Source organism: Lipotes vexillifer, unplaced genomic scaffold, assembly GCF_000442215.2.
Source record: "Lipotes vexillifer unplaced genomic scaffold, Lipotes_vexillifer_v1.1 scaffold306, whole genome shotgun sequence".
NCBI lineage: Eukaryota > Metazoa > Chordata > Mammalia > Artiodactyla > Lipotidae > Lipotes > Lipotes vexillifer.
The window spans coordinates 1,680,167-1,699,681 of NW_006789814.1; the positions used below are offsets into that span (position 1 = coordinate 1,680,167).

At 47.7% G+C, this 19,515-nt stretch overlaps 1 protein-coding gene across 1 annotated transcript in view; it reads right to left on the minus strand.

Moving 5' to 3' along the window:
• SNX29 (sorting nexin 29) overlaps positions 1 to 19,515 on the minus strand; it is a 569,236-nt gene that overhangs the window by 420,959 nt on the left and 128,762 nt on the right. The window contains exons 12-13 of the mRNA XM_007462815.1: positions 17,016 to 17,079; positions 14,759 to 14,887 (exon numbers count right to left, since the gene is read on the minus strand). Coding sequence (XP_007462877.1) covers positions 14,759 to 14,887; positions 17,016 to 17,079 — 193 coding nt within the window. The remainder of the gene's footprint in view (positions 1 to 14,758; positions 14,888 to 17,015; positions 17,080 to 19,515) is intronic.

Genomic DNA, 19,515 nt, shown 5'->3' on the forward strand with positions numbered 1-19,515 from the left:
GCCCGGGCTCCACAAGAGAGGCCACCGCAATGAGAAGCCCGTGCACCGCAACCAGAGACAAACCCACGCACAGCAACAAAGACCCAACAAAGTCAAAAAAAAAAAAAAAAAAAAAGTATCTAGGAAACTGACACAGGTCACAAACTTCTGAAAGGGTCACGAAGGAATGTATACGGCTCTCCAGCGTTCATGGTTCTAAGTTCAGACATGAATGCATTTGGCATTTCCATTCTCTGGCCTGTGAGGGATTCCCGCGGCTCTGCTCCCAAAAGAAAAATCAGCTGGGAAATCACTCATGCCAAGGATACCTGCACCTTCCACAGCCACAAAAGAAGAAGCCAAGTGGTGATGAATGATGATGGAACCAGCTAAAGCTCTAGTGGGTGGGTCCTCCTGCCTCACCCTGGAGCCAGAACCACATAACTTGTGCCATTAAAGCCTTCCTATCCTTTGCCCCATGACCTCAGTCCTGGAATACAGCCTGAGGAAAGAAACTGACAGAGGCAGAATGAGCTACAGACAAGGGGATATCATCCGAGCCTTTATCTACAATCTCAGAAAACTAGAAGCAGCCTAAACACTAACCCACGTGAAAACTGCGAAGTAAACTGTGGTGTGCTACACAGCCATTAAAAATGCCAAGGAAGCAGGCCCTCCATAGACTGATGGGGGAGGGGGGATCAAGTCACCTCTTCTTGGAAAGGGTTTTGGCAATAGGAATCAAGAGCCTTTACAGGGCTTCCCTGGTGGCGCAGTGGTTGAGAATCTGCCTGCTAATGCAGGGGACACGGGTTCGAGCCCTGGTCTGGGAAGATCCCACATGCCGCGGAGCAAGTGGGCCCGTGAGCCACGACTGCTGAGTCTGCGCGTCTGGAGCCTGTTCTCCTCAACAAGAGAGGCCGGAATAGTGAAGAGGCCCGCGCACCGCGATGAAGAGTGGCCCCTGCTTGCAGCAACTAGAGAAAGCCCTCGCACGGAAACGAAGACCCAACACAGCCAAAAATAAAAATATAAAAATAAATAAAAGACTATTTAAAAAAAAGAGTCTTTACAGATACTCATACTTTCTAAAATGAGAATTCCACTTCTAGAAATCCAGTTCAAGATTTTTTTTTTAAATAAAAGAAGGAGTGGACAAAAAAAATATGTTCATGGAAATACTAATTCTAAAAAGAGGGGAAGGGGGAAAATGGTTAGAAAAGGAAATGGTGTGAGAAACAAGGACATAACCCAACATAATTCTACATGGCCATCAAAAGTAATATCCACATAAGCGAACAGGATGAGGATATTTTACTTATATTTACTTATATTTTACTGGTTTTCAAAGCAGACCATCAACTTATGGATTCAGAATGACCTGAATTATGTAAAATGAATGTACACATAAAATAAACTGGAATAAAACACATTAACAGTAATTGTGTCCAAGTGATTTTCTTCTTTAAACTTTTCTGTTCTTCCCAGACTTAAGGATTGTAATCTGTGCATTTCTTTTATATTCTAAGGGTAAAAATCTCTACTTAAACATAGTTTGAAGTCTACAGGGAAACACAAGAAAATATTATAAACAAAATAAAAATTGCCTGTATAAACCCTTCTACACCGTTGGTGGGGATGTAAACTGGTGTAGCCACTATGGAAAACAGTATGGAGGTTCCTTAAAAAACTAAAAATAGAGATACCATATGATCCAGTAATCCCACTCCTGGGCATATACCTGAAGAAAACTCTAATTTGAAAAGATACATGCACCCTAATGTTCACTGCAGCACTATTTACAATAGCCAAGACATGGAAGCAACCTAAGTGTCCATCGACAGATGAATGGATAACGATGTGGTATGTATACACAATAGAATATTACTTAGTCATAAGAAAAGAATGAAATAATACCATTTGCAGCAACAGTGGATGGACCTAGAGATTATCATACTAAGTGAAGTGAGTCAGACAGAGAAAGACAAGTATCATATGATATCACTTTTATGTGGAATCTGAAATATGACAGAGGGACTTCCCTGGCAGTCCAGTGGTTAAGACTCCACGCTTCCACTGCAGGGGGCACAGGTTAAATCCCTGGTCGGAGAACTAAGATCCCACATGCTGCATGATGTGCCCAAAAATAAATTAATTAATTTAATTTAATAAGGCATGAATGAACTTATTTATGAAACAGAAACAGACTCACAGACATAGAAAACAAACTTATGGTTACCAAAGGGGAAAGTGAGAGGCGGGGGATAAATTAGGAGCTTGGGATTAACAAATACACACCACTACGTATAAAATAGATAAATAACAAGGTCCTACTATATTCAACATCTTGTTATAAGGTATAATGGAAAAGAACCTGAAAAAGAATATATATATATGCGTGTGTGTGTGTGTGTGTATATATATATGCATACAAAAAATTTATGACTTTGCTGTACACCGGAAACTAACACAACACTGTAAATCAACTATGCTTCTATAAAAAAAAAATTGCATGGACACACTAATGGTGGTATAACTATGTAAAAATTGTACTTAAATGAACTAAGAAATAACTGTCATGCTAGGGTCGTGAGATTTGGGACTCTCTTTTTTCATTTCAAGTTGTTATGTTGCTTTTACAACTTAAAAGTAACTTTTTTTTAAGTTATCTTTTCCAACTTTTTTAAATTAATTAATGTATTTATTTTTGGCTGCGTTGGGTCTCTGTTGCCATGTGCGAGCTTCTCATTGCGGTGGCTTCTCTTGTTTCCGACCATGGGCTCTAGGCACGCGGGCTTCAGTAGCTGTGGCTCACAGGCTCCAGAGCGCAGGCTCAGTAGTTGTGGCGCACGGGCTTAATTGCTCCACAGCAGGTGGGATCTTCCCGGACCAGGGATCAAACCCGTGTCCCCTGCATTGGCAGGCAGATTCTTAACCACTGCACCACCAGGGAAGTCCCAAAAGTAATTTTTCTAAGCACAAAAACAAGAGCTTTCTCAAGAAATCTCACACTGGCCAGTCAGGACTGAATTCCATCCCAGAATCCCCCCTGCGGGCATCTTAACCAAAAAGCATTCAACCTGATGGTGGGCAAGCAAGGCAAGCTGCAGAATGATGGGCTCGTGTTAAAAGCCCACAGGCAGATCCTCCAAAACCCACAAAAAGCAAGCCTACATGTTGTTTATAGTTCAGTTAAAAATAAAATCAAAAGCAAAAAAGACAAATGTTAATAGTGCTAATTCTTACAGTGGACCATAGCATGCTTTGCCTTCTTCAAACAAGCCAACAAACAAAAACTAACTCCAAACTCGGTTCTGAGATTTAAAAAAATCACAAGGCCCTTCCCATTGTTCTAAGAGCCCAGGGGTTTCGAACCACTGAAATTCCCCTTTCAGATCATCACCAGCATCTGTGTGAGCCCTGGACACTCATAGCGGCGTGTGGCCTCAGGCAGCATCAGCACCACGCAGGAGCGTGTTACAAATACTCGCTCTCAGGCCCCGCCCAGGCCTGCGGAATCGGAGTCCGAGGTCCACCATGACCCACAGGTGCCTGGTGGACACGTTACGGTTTGAGACGCGCTGCTCTGAGCCACGGGCTGTCAACTTCAGCTGCATCTGAGCAGTCTGGGTCTTGCCTCCAGAGATTCTGATGTAATTGGTCCGGACAGCGGCCTGGTCGTAGCAGTTTTAAAAGCTCCCCTGGGACTTCCCTGGTGGCACACTGATTAAGAATCTGCCTGCCAATGCAGGGGACACGCTTCGAGCCCTTGTCTGGGAGGATCCCACATGCCGTAGAGCAACTAAGCCCGTGCGCCGCAACTACTGAGCCTGCACTCTAGAGCATGCGAGCCACAACTACTGAGCCCACGTGCCACAACTACTGAATCCCACGTGCCTAGAGCCCGTACTCCCCAACAAGAGAAGCCACTGCAATGAGAAGGCCGCGCACCGCAACAAAGAGTAGCCCCCGCTCGCCACAACTAGAGAAAGCCCGTGTGCAGCAATGAAGACCCAATGCAGCCAAAAATAAATAAATAATTTTAAAAAAATTTTTTAAAGGTTCCCCTGGTGACTGCAATGTATCTACAGCCAAGTCTAAATAAGGCATTTGGCTCCTCAGCCCGGAGAATTCTTTATTAGATAGTTAGTTACATCCCAGCAACGGCGGGCTAGATTAACTCCCAAAAGTGGCTCTTTGCAGCCTTGAATGGAGGGATAATTTACTTGCGCAAAAACTAATAACAGTCACAGCTGGCTTTTACTAAGTACTTATGAAGGGCGCTCGCTGTGCATAGCTCTTCTCGTGCATTATCTTTTGCGTATTGATAGTATCTAGAAGGGAGAGACTACTATGTCGCAGTTTTCTAGATGAGGAGCGTCAGGGGTGAAATGACCAGCTGAGATCACACATCTGGAAGCGGAAGGAGCACTCACAGGGCCCTCAGAGAGAACGCCTCCCTTTTTTTGCACCCTAGGGGCCTCACCCACCTTACTCTAGTCCCGGCCTTCAGAAGCTGGACTCAAGTCCAGGCTTGCCCCGTACTTCCTTCCAAGAATGGCCACCTCCACTGGAGCACAGGGAATTACTGGCCAAAAGGTTAAAGTCTGTGATTATATAGTCCTCCCCTGATTTTCAGCACCTAGAGATTAGTCAGCTGTCTCTGGTTTTTCTGACTGATCCAGCTTCACACAGAATAGGGGTTTGATGAGTGAATCAACCAATGAACAAATGAGAATTAACTAACCAACCATCTTTCCCTGGATCCCGGCAGCATTAAACCTCAGGAAACCAGCTCCTCCTCCTGTGCCGTGGTGTCTCCTGCTCTGACAGGCGCGTCTTGTCCTCACCCCTGTCCCCACACGGCAGTCCCGCCCCCACGCACTCCGCTCTCCTTGGCTGCTCTGGTGTGAGTCACCAAGGACCTGTCAGCTGCTGACAAGGACGTGCGGGAGAATGACGAAGAGCACAACTCACTCAGCTAGTGAGACTCAGCGGAGCGAGAGCGCCAGCAACCTTGGGGAAGGCCACTTCGTACCCAAGGAAAAGTGAAGGACAGGAGGGGCAGGGTGGGCCAGGACACCAGGAGCTCAACGGATAATTCCGTGTGGTCAGGGTTCGGTCCCCGGACAAGGATTCTAAAAGAGGGGCCACGTGAACATGGACCACAAAGCTCTTGAACACAAAATTCTGAAGGTACGTTTACAAACTTGAAGATGAGAACACTGCAGGAAGGGCTAAAGGGGTGATTCTCACTGGGAGTGGACACAGTTGTAAAGCTCCCCGGGTGACTGTAAAGCATAGCAAAGCCTAAGCAAGGCCAAAGTGTCGAGATGCTTTCCGTCACCACAATGATAATGTGCTACCAGCACTGGGAGAACTAAGGCTACGAACTGTCCTGAAAGACAAGACAGTTGCACACAACCAAGAGCAAACTACATCCTGCCATGCTTTCAATGGTCCTGATGGCCCATTACGTGGGTGAAAAGCTTGTTTGTAATCTGAGGCTGTCCTTGAATTCATTAACTACACACTGAATAAACCAGTCTTTACCCTGGGGCCCACCCATGCTCTGCTCTGTCATTTTCTGTACTTCTTCTAAAGACTGACTTCTGACCTTACCATCTTTAAATCCAAACTTACGCATTTTAAGTAGGTATGAGCACTTAACTGCATCATGATTTTCTAGCAAAGCTCATGCCCAGCCAATATATATTGTAATCTACTTTGTATTAATATTATAAATTACTTTCCTATTATTTCTCCTTCACTTTAGAGTTAGGGTGTTATACTGATTTTTTAAATTATTTGTGCAGGTAGGGTATGTTAGCTATGAACTATTTCAGGATAGTGAAGGGGTTGGTTTTTTTTTTAAGGGATACTGGGCTAAAATTGAGAACTCTATGTCTAACGATACCAAAGTGGCTGGACTAGGCGCTTGCTAACGAGGCCAAATTATATCAGACGTAAACATCCCACCAAGGAAAGCCACGCAGAGACACTGGGATGACCTGAAGCCCGGATTTCACCATCACTCACGGGAGGGCTGGCTCAAGAACGACAATGCCTCTACTTCAGGAAACCTACAGTCTGCAAATGTGACGAGGAGCTGCGCCCACCACAGGGCTCGCCCACGCTCTGCCTCCCCACCACCCACCCCCACCTGATGGGACATATGCTCCCCAACTGTCCTCTTGAGGAAACACCTCTGTCCCTCGTTCTTGCTCCGCGTGGCTAGGTGAGGAAAAGCGAGCCGCCTCCTGGCTCCACTGGGCACATGACCCAGGCCCGGAAGCAAAAGTAACACATCCCGTTGGGGAACTGAGAGTGAATCCCGGGACTTTCTCCCCAGCTGTCGGGAAGACATGCTCTCCTTCCACTGGGTGCCAAGCCGACGGGATTTATGCCTAGTGCTGCCGGGGGTCCCTCTTGTCACCACGAGAGAAGAGCAGGCCTGAGAATGAAGCTGTGAGCGAAGGAAAGAAAGGGGAGACACGGAAGGAAGCAGGTCCCGCAGGCACCCCCCGCCCCAAGCCCCTGGGGCCAGCTGGGCGGAGAGCTAGCTCTTCTCCGAAAGTTTCAGTTACACAAAAGCCAATCAACAGCACCAGGTTTCAGCGGGTTTCCATCGCTTCAGACTGAGAGATCTCACACTACCTACCTGTCTTAATCGATAAGATTTAAGGAGATTGGGCTTCCCTGGTGGCGCAGTGGTCGAGAGTCCGCCTGCCGATGCAGGGGACGCGGGTTCGTGCCCCGGTCCGGGAAGATCCCACAGGCCGTGAAGCGGCTGGGCCCGTGAGCCATGGCCGCTGAGCCTGCGCGTCCGGAGCCTGTGCTCCGCAACGGGAGAGGCCACAGGAGTGAGAGGGCCGCGTACAGCCAAAAAAAAAAAAAAAGATTTAAGTAGCTGAGGGGTTTCCAGAAAGCCACAAGTCACCAAGCTTGACCAGAACATCACCGTGGGGCAAATGACAACCATCGACAGATCTGAAGCTAAGCTCAGTGTGACAGTTCTGTGCTGAGGGAAGGCACTAACAGGAGGACAGCTGTCAGGTGACCAAAGAGCTGACGTTCCTCAGTGAGACTCGGACCAAGTGGCGCTGTCACTGGTCCCATGGTCCCTGCACCCCCTCATTTAACCACTGTTGCACAGCACCTACTGTGTGCCAGGTGTGATGCCAGAGACAAGGAAGACAAGCAAGGTAGAGCACAGAGGCATATGGTCCTTGACCTCGTGGAGCTTACGGTCTAAAAGCAAACACAATACAGACACACAACCGACACTAATACAACTATAGCAGGACACTGGTTCCCATGGAAAGACAGCCACAGAGGGATGTGACCTAGCCAGTGGTGGGGCAGGAGATGGTGGGCAAAGCCTTCTGTGTCGGTGAGTGTTCCTGATGAAGCAAGAAACAGAAAACCGGAATCAAAATGGCTTAACTAGCAACGAGGATTTACTGGCCGACACAAGGGGAAAATCTGGCTTCCGGGGGAGGTTCATCTACCAGCCCTTCGATATTACAAGGAAGAACCAGTTCTCTCACCCCTCCTCTCCACTCCAAGCCATAGCATAAGCTTCACCCTCAGGCTGTCTCCCTCGTGGTGGTAAAATGGCTACAGCAGTTCCAGCCTCTACCCCCTCACAGCACCTGTTCTAAAGGGAGCCACTCCAGCCATCCAACCACCAAGGGACCACCTTCTTCCAAAGCCCTAGCAAACCTCAACCACATCTCCAGAATTCGATCACATGCCAATTTCCTGAACCAAGTCCAATCACCACACCTAGCTGGGTCAAGCCTCGGTTACCTGAACCAATCATTTCAGAAAGGAGATGGAATTATCTTGACCAGATTAGACAAATCAGGGCTGACCCTTGGTGTTTGGGAGAGTTCAACCCCTACCACCAACCAAGAGGAAAAAAATTGAAAAACCAAGCCATGGATGATTCTCCAGTGTGGGAAAAATGTAGGGGAGGGCTTTTCAGGAAACAATACAATGTCCACTATAGCAACTCTTCTAGTGAAAGAACCCCACTCTCAGTCGCCTTCCCAACTCTCAGTTCTCAACCATGGGCTTTTAGAATCAGACAACAAACCAAGTGCTAATTTTTTGAAATATATGTAGACAAAAATTGGACCTTATTTCTGATCTCTACTCACCCTGGCTGCAGTTTTGCTTTGTTTTACGTAATGGGTTTGAAACAGTCCTCCAGAGCATGTTTCTTTCATGAGACAGAACTGAACAATGGGACATCATAAAAGAATGACAAATTCTTCCTTTTTCAGTCTCATGTATGACTCTGCCCTCTTGGCTTTGGGACTTTATCCCAGCAGTTGCCACTGCTCCACCAGCACTAGTGTAGGGATGGCAAATTCTTCTCCATGACAGACATCACCAATTCAGCACTCCCTCCTGTTGAGCCCAGATGAGACCCCAGAATCCTTCTCAATCCAAAACCCCAGTCAGCCACTCCCAGAGTTGGCAACAGGACGAAATCTACTATTGGCTTTCCCTGTCAGAGAATGTATTCCAACTGGGAGTTGGCGATGAAAAGAGCCAACTCTTGGTTCCAAATGCCATCCCTAACCCACGACAGGCTCAGAATTCAAGCCAGTATCCTCCATGTTTGACTTTCTCAACTTTGGCCATTTGCCTCTTGTGATTAAAAACATAATCAATGTCTTTAGATGGACACAAGATGTTTATTGTTCTTTTTCACAAAAAGCAGTCTTCATCTTTCTCCAAAAAAGACAAGAGACTGAGCCTTAGCGCAGAAACAGAGATTTAATACCTTCATAGAGGGCTTCCCTGGTGGCGCAGTGGTTGAGAGTCTGCCTGCCGATGCAAGGGACATGGGTTCGTGCCCCGGTCCAGGAAGATCCCACATGCCGCGGAGCGGCTGGGCCCGTGAGCCATGGCCGCTGAGCCTGCGCGTTCAGAGCCTGTGCTCCACAATGGAAGAGGCCACAACAGTGAGAGGCCCGCGTATCGCAAAAAATAAATAAATAAATAAATAAACCTTCATAGAAAGCCAATAAAGGCCTCCCAGGGGGCTGGATGGAGTGGTATGAGCAGGGCTCCCAAGCTCCTTGGTCCAGCCTCACTTACAGATCGTGCAGACCAGTTCTGTCTCACATGCAGAACGCTGTCACATCAGATCACTGCTCGGCAGCCCAACAGGGACAAATAAACAAAGGGACATAAGCTGGCCGGCAGGGCTGGAAAAAGACCACCAGGAGGGGCTGAAGGTAAATGAAGGCCAGTAGTCAAAGGCTCCAAGATGCTCGCTGCAGGGGAAAATGGGTCAAGTGAAGGACCCACGAGATTCTGGCCAAGCCTCAGCATCCCTCGCCATGCCTGGCCAAGGCAGCAGCTAGGAAGAAGAAATCAGGGAATGCCCACTGAGCACTTATGATAATTTTCGAGCTGCGCTGAGTGCTTTAGGAGCATGAGCTCGTGTCATCTTCCCCACGATCCTACGAGGAAGCATAACAGACAGGATTCATCTGCCCCCCACCTGCCCTGGGGACCTGGCAAGGCTGTCAGTCATGGCCTCTGCTCACTCCTGGCCACAACACACCCAAGGAAGAGTCTTCCTGAAATGTTACATATGGACATTGGAGAAAGAGTCTCTTCTCTCTGGATCCTGCAGGGGGCTTGGTGTCACACAGGTCATCTTTGCTGCTGAGTGCAGAGGCACTAAGACTGACATTAACACAGAGCCAAGAGCAGGCGGGAAGAGCACTGACCTCACGGGAGCACCCAGGTCCAGGGACCCAGTTCCAGCAACACAAAATTCCCCTGCGGACCTGAGCTAATTTGGTTTGGGTTTCTGCCATCAAAAGCATGAATATTAGTTAAGATTATTATGCCCCGGTTGTAACCGGAGATTTGAGAAATTAGTGAGTGGCAGAGCCAGGAGTCTGTGCTGCTTCCCCTGCTGAGGATGAGACATGGCCCTTCCACGCCAGCAGTGACCAGGACACACACACAGCATCTTGCTTAAGGTCTCTGCACACGACATGTGGACAGGGCCCCACACCCACTACCCCCCCAGACTTTTAAAGAGAAAGAACCAGAGTCTCAGAAGGGGGAGGGAATGACCCCAGTCACACATCTAGTAGAATGCCTCAGGAGGAGAAAAGCCGTGACAAAAGGGCGCTCGGAAGGCTGGTTCCGACATGAGACACAGGCAGGAGAGGCCCTGAGCAGTGCTCTGTGGAACGATCCAGAGGGTTCTCCTTGAGACACCTTCCTCACCCCCTTTGTAATCACAACAAGGAGGTTGCATCACAGTCCTGGCAAGTTGGTAACTGAGGGAGCGATTTTACTCATGCACAGAGAGAACTCGCTCTGATCCCCTAATAACCACACAAGGCAGCCTGGTTAGTTGGGACTCAGGACTGCAACAGACAGAAGACCAGTCACAACCTGGCTCAAGTAACAAAAGGAATTTATTGGCTCACATAACTGACAAGTCCAGAGGAAAAGCAGATTCAGGGAAGATGGGATCCAGGAGCTCAAACAGTATCATTAGAATCTGTTGGTTCCTCCCTCCCTCCACCAGTGTGTGGTCACCATGTGGGGTCAGGATCTTCCCGCACAGCAGCAAGGACAGCTGCCAGCACCCCCTGGCTTCCATCATATCCTCCCAAGAATGCTAGAATTGGCTCTTACCAGATCAGCTTGGCCACACGCCGTCCTGTGACCCAATCATGGTGGCCAAGGGATGGGACAAGCTGACTGACCAGACCGGCATCATCCACCCTGCTCTGGAGCTCAGGTGGGGCAGTGGTGGGGTCATTCCTGCCAAACCACAGGGACAGAATGGGGAGAAGGATAAGCCAGCCAAGCAAGACTGGGGTAGTGCTCGTCCCAGGGTGGGTATTACAGGCAGCCTCCAAGGTGGCCCCCAATGACCCCTGCCTCTTGGTATTCCATCCATGTGCAGACCCCTCCCACGCTGAACCAGGTTGAGCTGTGTGACAACAGAATATAGCAGCTGTGATCATGTGTCATTTCTGAGATTGGATACAAAAGCCAGTGTGGTGGCTTCCATGGTGGGTGTGTTCCCTTGCTCTTGGGTTACTCACTCCGGAAAGCCAGCCGCTAGGCTGTGAGCAGCCCTGTAGAGTGGCCCACATGGCAGGAAACTGAGGCCTCCTGCCAACAGCCATGTGAGGGAGCTGGAAAGTAGACCCTCCAGCCCCAGTCAAGCCTTCAGATGACCGCAGCTCTGGCCAACAGCTTGACCGCAACCTTACGAGAAACTGCACCATTCACACACTCTTCACTCACAGAAACTGTAGAGGATCCTCAGCGTTCACTGTTTTAAGCTGTCAAGTTTGGAGATAATTTGTTACACAGCCAGGGGTAGATAATACAAAGAGCAGAAGCAGAAAATGTCCCTGCAATAAGCCCACAACCCTGTCCACTTGTTTCCCTCAAAGGTACTTCTGCTCAGGTAAATGTGTTGTTTTCTTTCTGCTAACACCTGTCTCATAGCTTGACCTTTCTTTTTTTTTTTTTTTATTGAAGTATATATAGTTGACTTACAATGTTGTGTTAGTTTCTGCTAAACAGCAAAGTGATTCAGTTATACATATATATATATTCTTTTTCATATTCTTTTCCATTTCATAGCCTGTTTATCACAGGATATTGAATATAGTTCCCTGTGCTTATACCATAGGACCTTGCTGTTTAGCTTGAGTGTTCTTAATTCCACAGGAAATAAGGCAATCAGTTATTCAGGGAATGAGACTTACCGACCCTGAACAGCAACTGATTACAATGCCTCCGCCCAGCAAGGAGTAGCTGCTTGGTGCCACAAAGGCACTGGGCTGGTTATATGACCTTGCTCTTTGTTGAGCCATGATAGCACAAAAGGAAAGCCATTAATTTTGAGCAAAATGAATGTGTACTAAAACGCTAGGTTTGCTCAGGGATGTTCCCATTTTTACAATTCTACACTCAGAGCCAGTAAGCCCCACATACACCCAAACACGCTTCTTAGCATTAGCATACTCACGGCAGAAATAATTTCACTTTCTTGAGTCAGAAATAGCCTAATTCTTAATTCTTTCTGCACCACTGCCGTTAAAATACAACTATTGATTAGGCAAGGTTTCTTAGTAGTATAATTATTATACTAGAGAAAAATGATAATGATAGTTAACATTTTTGAGCATTTATGAAGCACATTAATGGAGCCGGCATATGGTCTGTCATTTTATCATTTAACCACTCTACGAGGTGGAGACTTCTCTTATCCTCATTTCATAGCCAAGGAAACAGAGACAGAGAAGTTAAGTAACCTGCTCGAGGTCCCCAAGCTACTAAGCAGCAGAGCCATGATGGGACCCGCAGGATCCAACGCCAGAATCCGTGCCACCAACCACTAGGCTAAACCACCCGCATTATGAAACCTGCCACTTGGACACATGGAGACCTAGAACAGAGCAGCCCTGGTGCACGCATGCGGGCCTCGCCTCCAGCCTGTGACCCTGCACATCCTGCCTGTGTCCCTTCGGTGACAGCACCCCCCCAGCCCCCAAGCCACAACTGACCAAGCGGGTCCACCACCTGACAACACTGACAGCTGCTCCTCCTGCAGCTAGAAGCCCAGAGAAAGTTCTGACAGTTGGCAGAGGTCAAGTCTGTCTGCAACACATCAGCAGTTGAGTTTTTCAAAACTTACACATCCCACTGCTCTGTTTGCTTTCTTCCTGTTTTCTCCTTCTGAAGTGTTTGCCTGCTTTATACATGTTCCTTCTACCTGCAAACTGCAAACTTTCAGGCACCTTAAAAGCTCAGCTACCCACTGCTTAAATGGGGAGGTTTCAGATTACAAACCTGCTCAGTTAAGAAGTTATTTTTTTCTATTCCATTCATGGGCTAAATAAAATTTACCCAAAAATTACCATATACTCAAAATACATTTATTGTAAAGCACACTCCAAAAGCACATCGCTGCCCAGCGCCTTATGTACTTTCACACACACTCCTCCTCACTGGGCCCACGCAGGGGGATAAGATCATCGTCTCCACTTCATAAACGAGGAAGCGCATGCTTGTGGCAGTGAAGCAGTCCACCCAGATGCACAATTTGCAAGCAATGGAGCAGGGACTCAAGGCTGAGCTGGCTCCTAACACAATAAAAATGACAGGCGACAGAAGTCTGTCTTTCTTCGATGATTCAGAACCCAAGACTCCACAGACTTCAGTCTTTATGACAACATAAAACACAATTGCACCACAGAACCCTAGCACGGCCAGGTAAGATGCGGGTCCGGTTGAGAAAATGCCAAGTTAGGCACCTGGGACTGTATTTATCACAGTCATTTAACGGTCTGTGATGCTCTTGAGATGTCATTTTCAAATGTGAACAAAGGAGAGAAAATTTCAAATTAAAATTAAATATGGGATCACGGTGCCAACTTTCAGTCACATGTATATAGCAATTACATTAGTGCCACTCACATCTGCTGACAGCACAAGGATGGTAAATGCTGCTTCTGTCGGTTTACTTAACCCTGGGTTCCCCTGCACATCCACAAGTCAGGTTTATCTCCTGGTCTAATTTTAAAGTAGTTTTAAAGAATGACCTGATAAACTGCTTATTTTACCTAAAATGGGGAAAAAAACTGGAACTCAAGGGTCCAGCAATCAGAAATGATGATTTTAATATGGTGCATTAACTCAATGAAATGCCACATCCCGGCATATAGAAATGGTGACCATGAAGCTTCAGTGGTGGAGGGAGGTGGCCTAAGAAGTGACAGGCTGGAGATTTTAAGTACAGTACATAAAAATACGTTTGCACGTTAACAAATTCAGCAAAAATGCATGTTATGATGGGAGTTGGAGCTTGGCGGGGGGCGGTTGCTTTACAGTTCTCATTATTAATAAAATATAAACAAAGTCACAGAAAAGGAAATATAATAAGATGGCTCAAATAAAAAGAGGTTCAACCGTACTCTGAATTAGGGGAATGCAAGTGAAAAATATTCTGCCAGCACTGCTTTCACCTGTGATTTTATCAAAGACCCCAAAGTCGGATCTGCCCCAGGGGGCAGGGCTGTGCTGGGTGAGGCCCAGCCTCCCTAGAGGGCAGCTTGACGACCTCTATCCAACTCAGAAAGGCACTGCGCTTTGACCCAGCAATTCTACTTCCAGGAATTTCTCTGGCAAACAGTCATATTGGGACAAAATAACAAATGCGAAGGTTATTATTATTAGAAGAGGCAAACGGCTAGAAACAGCCTGGATGCCTGGCTGTTGGCGTGCCAGCCAAATGAATCCTGGTGCAGGCGGGCAATGAGGTATCGGGAGCTGTTAGAAAGATGGCAGCTCCGTGTACCCAGCGCAGAACAATCTCTAAGCTGTGGAGGGAGTGGGGTGTAGGATACGTGACCACTTGTACCAAGGCAGAAAGGAAGGAGGGGAGGGAAGTGAAAAGAAGAAAAAGTTCGTGCGTCCGAATGTACGCACCTGCTCACGGAATGCACAGAGCACCTCTGGGACAGCAACACTGCCCACCTCCGGGGGCGAACCAGGTGGCTGGGGGTGGCGGAGTTTAACCATATGTACCTTTCGGATATTGAACCATGTGCATACATACGATTCAATATTTAATGTAGTAAGTTAAATTTCAGATGCATAAATTTTATTTCCATTGGTCACTTTTTTTTTTTTAGTTAAAAAGTATTGATGAAAGGTGTGCTTGGGGTTTGAACAACGCCTCCCCCCCAGTCCCTCTGCCCTCCCCTACCTTGCCAACGCCTGGATCTTTGTGACATGCCGCTCCTCCTGTTCGGCCACCTTCCGTTTCAAGGTGTCGACCTCTTGGCGGAGCACGGCCGAGTGCTCCATCTCACCATCAAGCAGGTTCCGCAGTGACCTGGGGAGAGGAGGCCCACCTGCTGTCAACCCGGAGTCCGTGGAGTCAAATCTTAGTTCATTCATCTTCCACAAGGCTCTGTATAAACTGCAGTTCAAGTCCATCTCATGTAAACTGATTTGAGGAGATACCAAACACTGCTCAAGAGCCTCTAAAGCATAATTAGGATGAGTCCCCGGGGAACCATCTGTGGCCTGGCTCTGTGGCCCTGAGAGCCTGTGGGCAGCTTAAATCAAGGGAAAACAATGAGCTGAGCCAATCCCAGGCAAGCCCCCTTCAAGACATCCCACGTAGAGGTGCAGCACATTCAACCGAGACATTCTGTCACAGCCGCACTGCGTAGGAGATTCAACAAAGGAAAGGATGCCAGGACAGGCCAGGAGAACAACCTAAACCACAAAAGCAGAAGACAGGCTCCGGTTATCTGACAGACAACGGGAGTCTCATCGCTCCTTCTACCACAAAGCGCACCTTACCCCTGCTCCATCGCCACCTCCAGGTTAAACAAGCATATAGAGTATCTCATGGAGCTATACAATCTGACACTGCATAGAACGTGTTTTATATTATATTTGGAGTGTGTTAACCTCCAGAACACATTCACTTGCGTATCTGTCATCCTTGGTCTTAAACAGCAGAGAAGTCAGAAGCTCTTCCAGAAATAATCACAAGCTACCACCTAGAAATGAGCCAAGCAGGGTTCTTCTGACCATCTACGTCGCTGGACCTCAAATGGCTATTTCTATAGAACATTTACTAACTTTGGTGCAGCTACATCCTAAATCTAGAGGACAGTTGCCACGTGACATCAGAACATAAGCAAGTGTCTGAACCTGCCCACCCGCACTGCTCACTGAACCCCACCCCCACCCCAAGATGTGTGTTCCTGGAAAGTTTTGAGAAAATTCCCCTCTTGGGGCCTGGAAACCCCCCAACACAAACACAGTGTGATTTTTTTTCTCTCGCTGGGAAGGAGAAGAAATTACCAGACAGTGATGACTGTTCTTTACAAGGTAAGACAAAACCTCTGGCTTTTTCCAGCCCCAGCTGGATCAAGGAAAAAGCATCCTACATTGTCTACAGCCTGTCACTGGAATTTATTTTCGTTGGAAAAATAGCACTGTCTGAAGATTCCTTTTTTAAAAAACTCTTTTGTTTTCCAAATCACGCTTATTTGCTTTTATATGTTTCCATAAAGGATGAAGGGAGAAGCTTGTCAAGCAGGGCCCAAATCGAGGCTTAAAAAAGAGAATCACGACTGCATGTCACTAGGGACACAATTCCTGCTCTGAGTACAAGAATAAGAGGGTGACATGAGCGTACACACACACACTCACACACACACCCATCCCCTGGCCCGCAGGGAGGCAACCTCGGCAGATAACTGCAGGCAAACCCCTCTACTGAGCACCCTGTAGCCAAGACAAGGTTCTGGCAGTGGAGCAGCTCACGTCTGGGCAGCCAAGCAGTAGCAGCGTGGCTAATACCTGGCTGGTATCTAGCCCTGGTTTCAAGAGGGAATCAAAATGAATAAGACCCTTTGGCCTCTCGGTGCCTGCAACTAGGCTTTTGGGGAAGTCAAAAGACTCCAAATGCCATTTTGCCCTATGTGTCCCTGACTTGAGAAAATTTTAAGAATTCTAGTGCTTGGAACATGACGGGTAGACCCTGAATTAAAGGTTACCCACTACTTAAGGAGGGTCACACGGTGACAGCTATGGGGATGGAGCTTCTTTTTGAGGTAGTGAAAATGTTCTAAAATTCTGGTGATGGTCGCACATATCTGTGAATATACTAAAACCCATTGAATTGAGTACTTTAAATAGGTGAATGATATATGAATTCTATCTCAAAGGCTGTTTTTTAAAAAAAGAATTAAAAAATAAAAAAGATGGCTTTACAAATTCTCGGTTTGTTCTAAGATAGTGCGAGGATCATATGGTTTTCATTCCTTGCTAACACTCAAGCCACAATATATATGCTAAAGTGGTACATCTGACCAAAAAATAAGAAATCACTGGTCACAACTCTGCCAATAAAGCAAAACTTCCTTTACGGTGATATTCTCTCTGCCCCAGATGTAGAATGTCCACGGTAGACCTCCCCTCAAGCACGGAGCTCTCGATACCTGTTCTCTTCTTCCAGCTCATCCTTCCTGGTCATCATGGCCACGATGGCCTGTCGCAGTTCACCTAAGGAAGAAAGCCAAGTCCAAATTAACCGGCAGATCCCGCCTGCTACACCGCCCCACACCGGTCTGGATTACGTGCTATTTAGGGCCACTTGTCTAGACAAGTTCCCTTTTCCCTTTCAAAAATAATTCCTATACAGTCTAAGAGATCCAGTGGGCTCAGTCAATCACTCTCATTAGCCACACAAAACCCAAAGGCAGAGCAGGATGAGAATAACTGTGGAGGCGTTTCCTTAGTGAATATAATCAGCCGCTACAGAAGAAACAGGCTGGTAATTTCTAAGCGCTTTTCCAAGTCTCTACTACCGGACAGCAACTGTTTTGAACAAGAGTATGTTCCGAGTTACAGCTGTTTATCAACCGCAGATCAGACAGCAGATCACATGACAACTGACTCCACACCGACACAGAAATACTCAAGTTCACTAAGAGATCTGGTTTTCCTGCGCTGACTCCCATAGACTCTGAAGGGGGGTGGGGCCTCTCCGATGCACAGTCCATAATTACCTATAGGAGTGACTCTCCTGACATCTTCAACGTTGGAAAGCATTCACTGATAGAAAATCACCCCTTTAAAATCAGTAAGCGCCCATGTTTCCCATCTACATCAAAAACTTGTCACTGTCCACCCACTGTTTACCAGTGGACTGTTTACCATAACACTCAGATCTCAAGACCAGGAACTTGTGAATTTCTCCTAGAGAGCCAGTTTTGTTTTATTTTTTTCCCTAAGGCACCCTGTGAACTTTATGTCCCTCTTGGGACTGGCTGTGAGGAAGCTCACAGCCAAAGTTACAAGCCCAGTGAGTGCACGCCCTCTGATCGCCAGCCTGTATTTCCACCTGGTGCCAATTTACATATAACCCATCTCACTGTTTTTTCCAATCTGTTCTAATATGCTGCTTCAAGTCCTCTTCTGGGAAGAAGTATGGTTTTGGGTTTCTTTTTTTTTTTAGCTAAAATTTGAATGCTTCTACTTGCCAAGCTCTGTTCAAAGCCCATATACTGGCGCTATCTTGTTCAGTCCTTTACACACACCTAAGAAACACTACCCCACACTGTTGGGGTACAAATAAATTGTAAAGAAGGGGGAAATGGGGGAGGAAGAGGACACAGATAAATAGGCAGGTCCCTGGGTCCCATTATACTCAGGATGCCCAGGCACAAAGAGGCCCACCAAAGACCCTGAGGCAAGAAACAGGTCCCAGGACCCATGCTGCCCTCAGGCTGCTACAGAGGAGATAAAAGCCCACAGCCCAGGTCCCAGGGGAAGAAAGAGAAGGAGGGGAATCACGGGGGCTCCTCCTCAGCTTCTGGGTCAGACACCAGAAGCCACTCTGTTCAGAAGAGATGGGACAAAAAATAGACCCTCCCTGTCTTTTCTGACCCAGAGCAGTCACGTGGGCATCACAAGGACATGACTAGGAGGTCCAGGCCCTGGCTTCCCCATCGCACCTGTGACAGTATGAAACCTGCAGGTCACACAGTGAGAAACTGAGCCTCCTAAGGTGCTGATGAGGACACGTGTCTGAGGTATTCCTCTCCTGGTGTCACCAAGGAAGATTCAAAATTCATTCGGTCGATGCGAACTTACTGAGCGCCTACAAAGTCCAAGCCCTGCTCTCGGCACTGTGGGCAGAGGGTGAACAGAGGAGACCAAAGTCTCTATCTGCAGCAGGCAGGCCTCCTCCCCAGAAGGGGGACAAACAAAGCAGCATGGAGCAGTCGTGGCGACAAGACATGCCAGGAGGAAAGCCCGGTGCAGTACACAGATGGGTGGTGGGAGGGTGCCACTTCCTGGGGTGCTCTGGGAAGGCCTCTCTGGGGGACGACATGACAGCAGAGGCCCGAGGAAGGGAGGGAGCCAGCGTGCTGCTCTGTGGAGGGAAACACTCCCCAAGGCCCGAGGCACGTGCAAAGGCGCACGGACAGGAGTGAGCTTGGTCACATGAGGGTGGCAGGGTGACCCGAGGAAGGCGGGGAGGCCCACATGGCCCTGCCCTCAGGGAGCTTGGAAGCTCGAGGACTCGATGATAATTCTAACGCCCACCAGCTAAGCTCCGGGTACACTGTCTCCTTGGTGCCGCAGGGCAACTCTATGGAAGCTATCTCTGAGTCCCTTTTACAGGTCTGCTAACAGGCTCAGGGGGAGGAAGTGTAAAGACACAACTGGAATCTGAGTCCAAATCTGTCCAATTCTAACCTCTGCACTCGACCCCAGGAAACAGCGATAATTACCACCACTCACACGCAGGGATTAAGAGCTACCATTTCATCGACAGCGCACAGTGTCATTAAGTCAGAAGAACGAAACTGAGAGGTAATTAAATAAGCTGCACAACCACACACCTTTACGTGTCAGAGCCAGGAGGGAAACCGAGGCCTCCAACTGGCTGGGGAGAAGACCCTGGCCCGTGGGACGTGTGTGCTGTGTCCA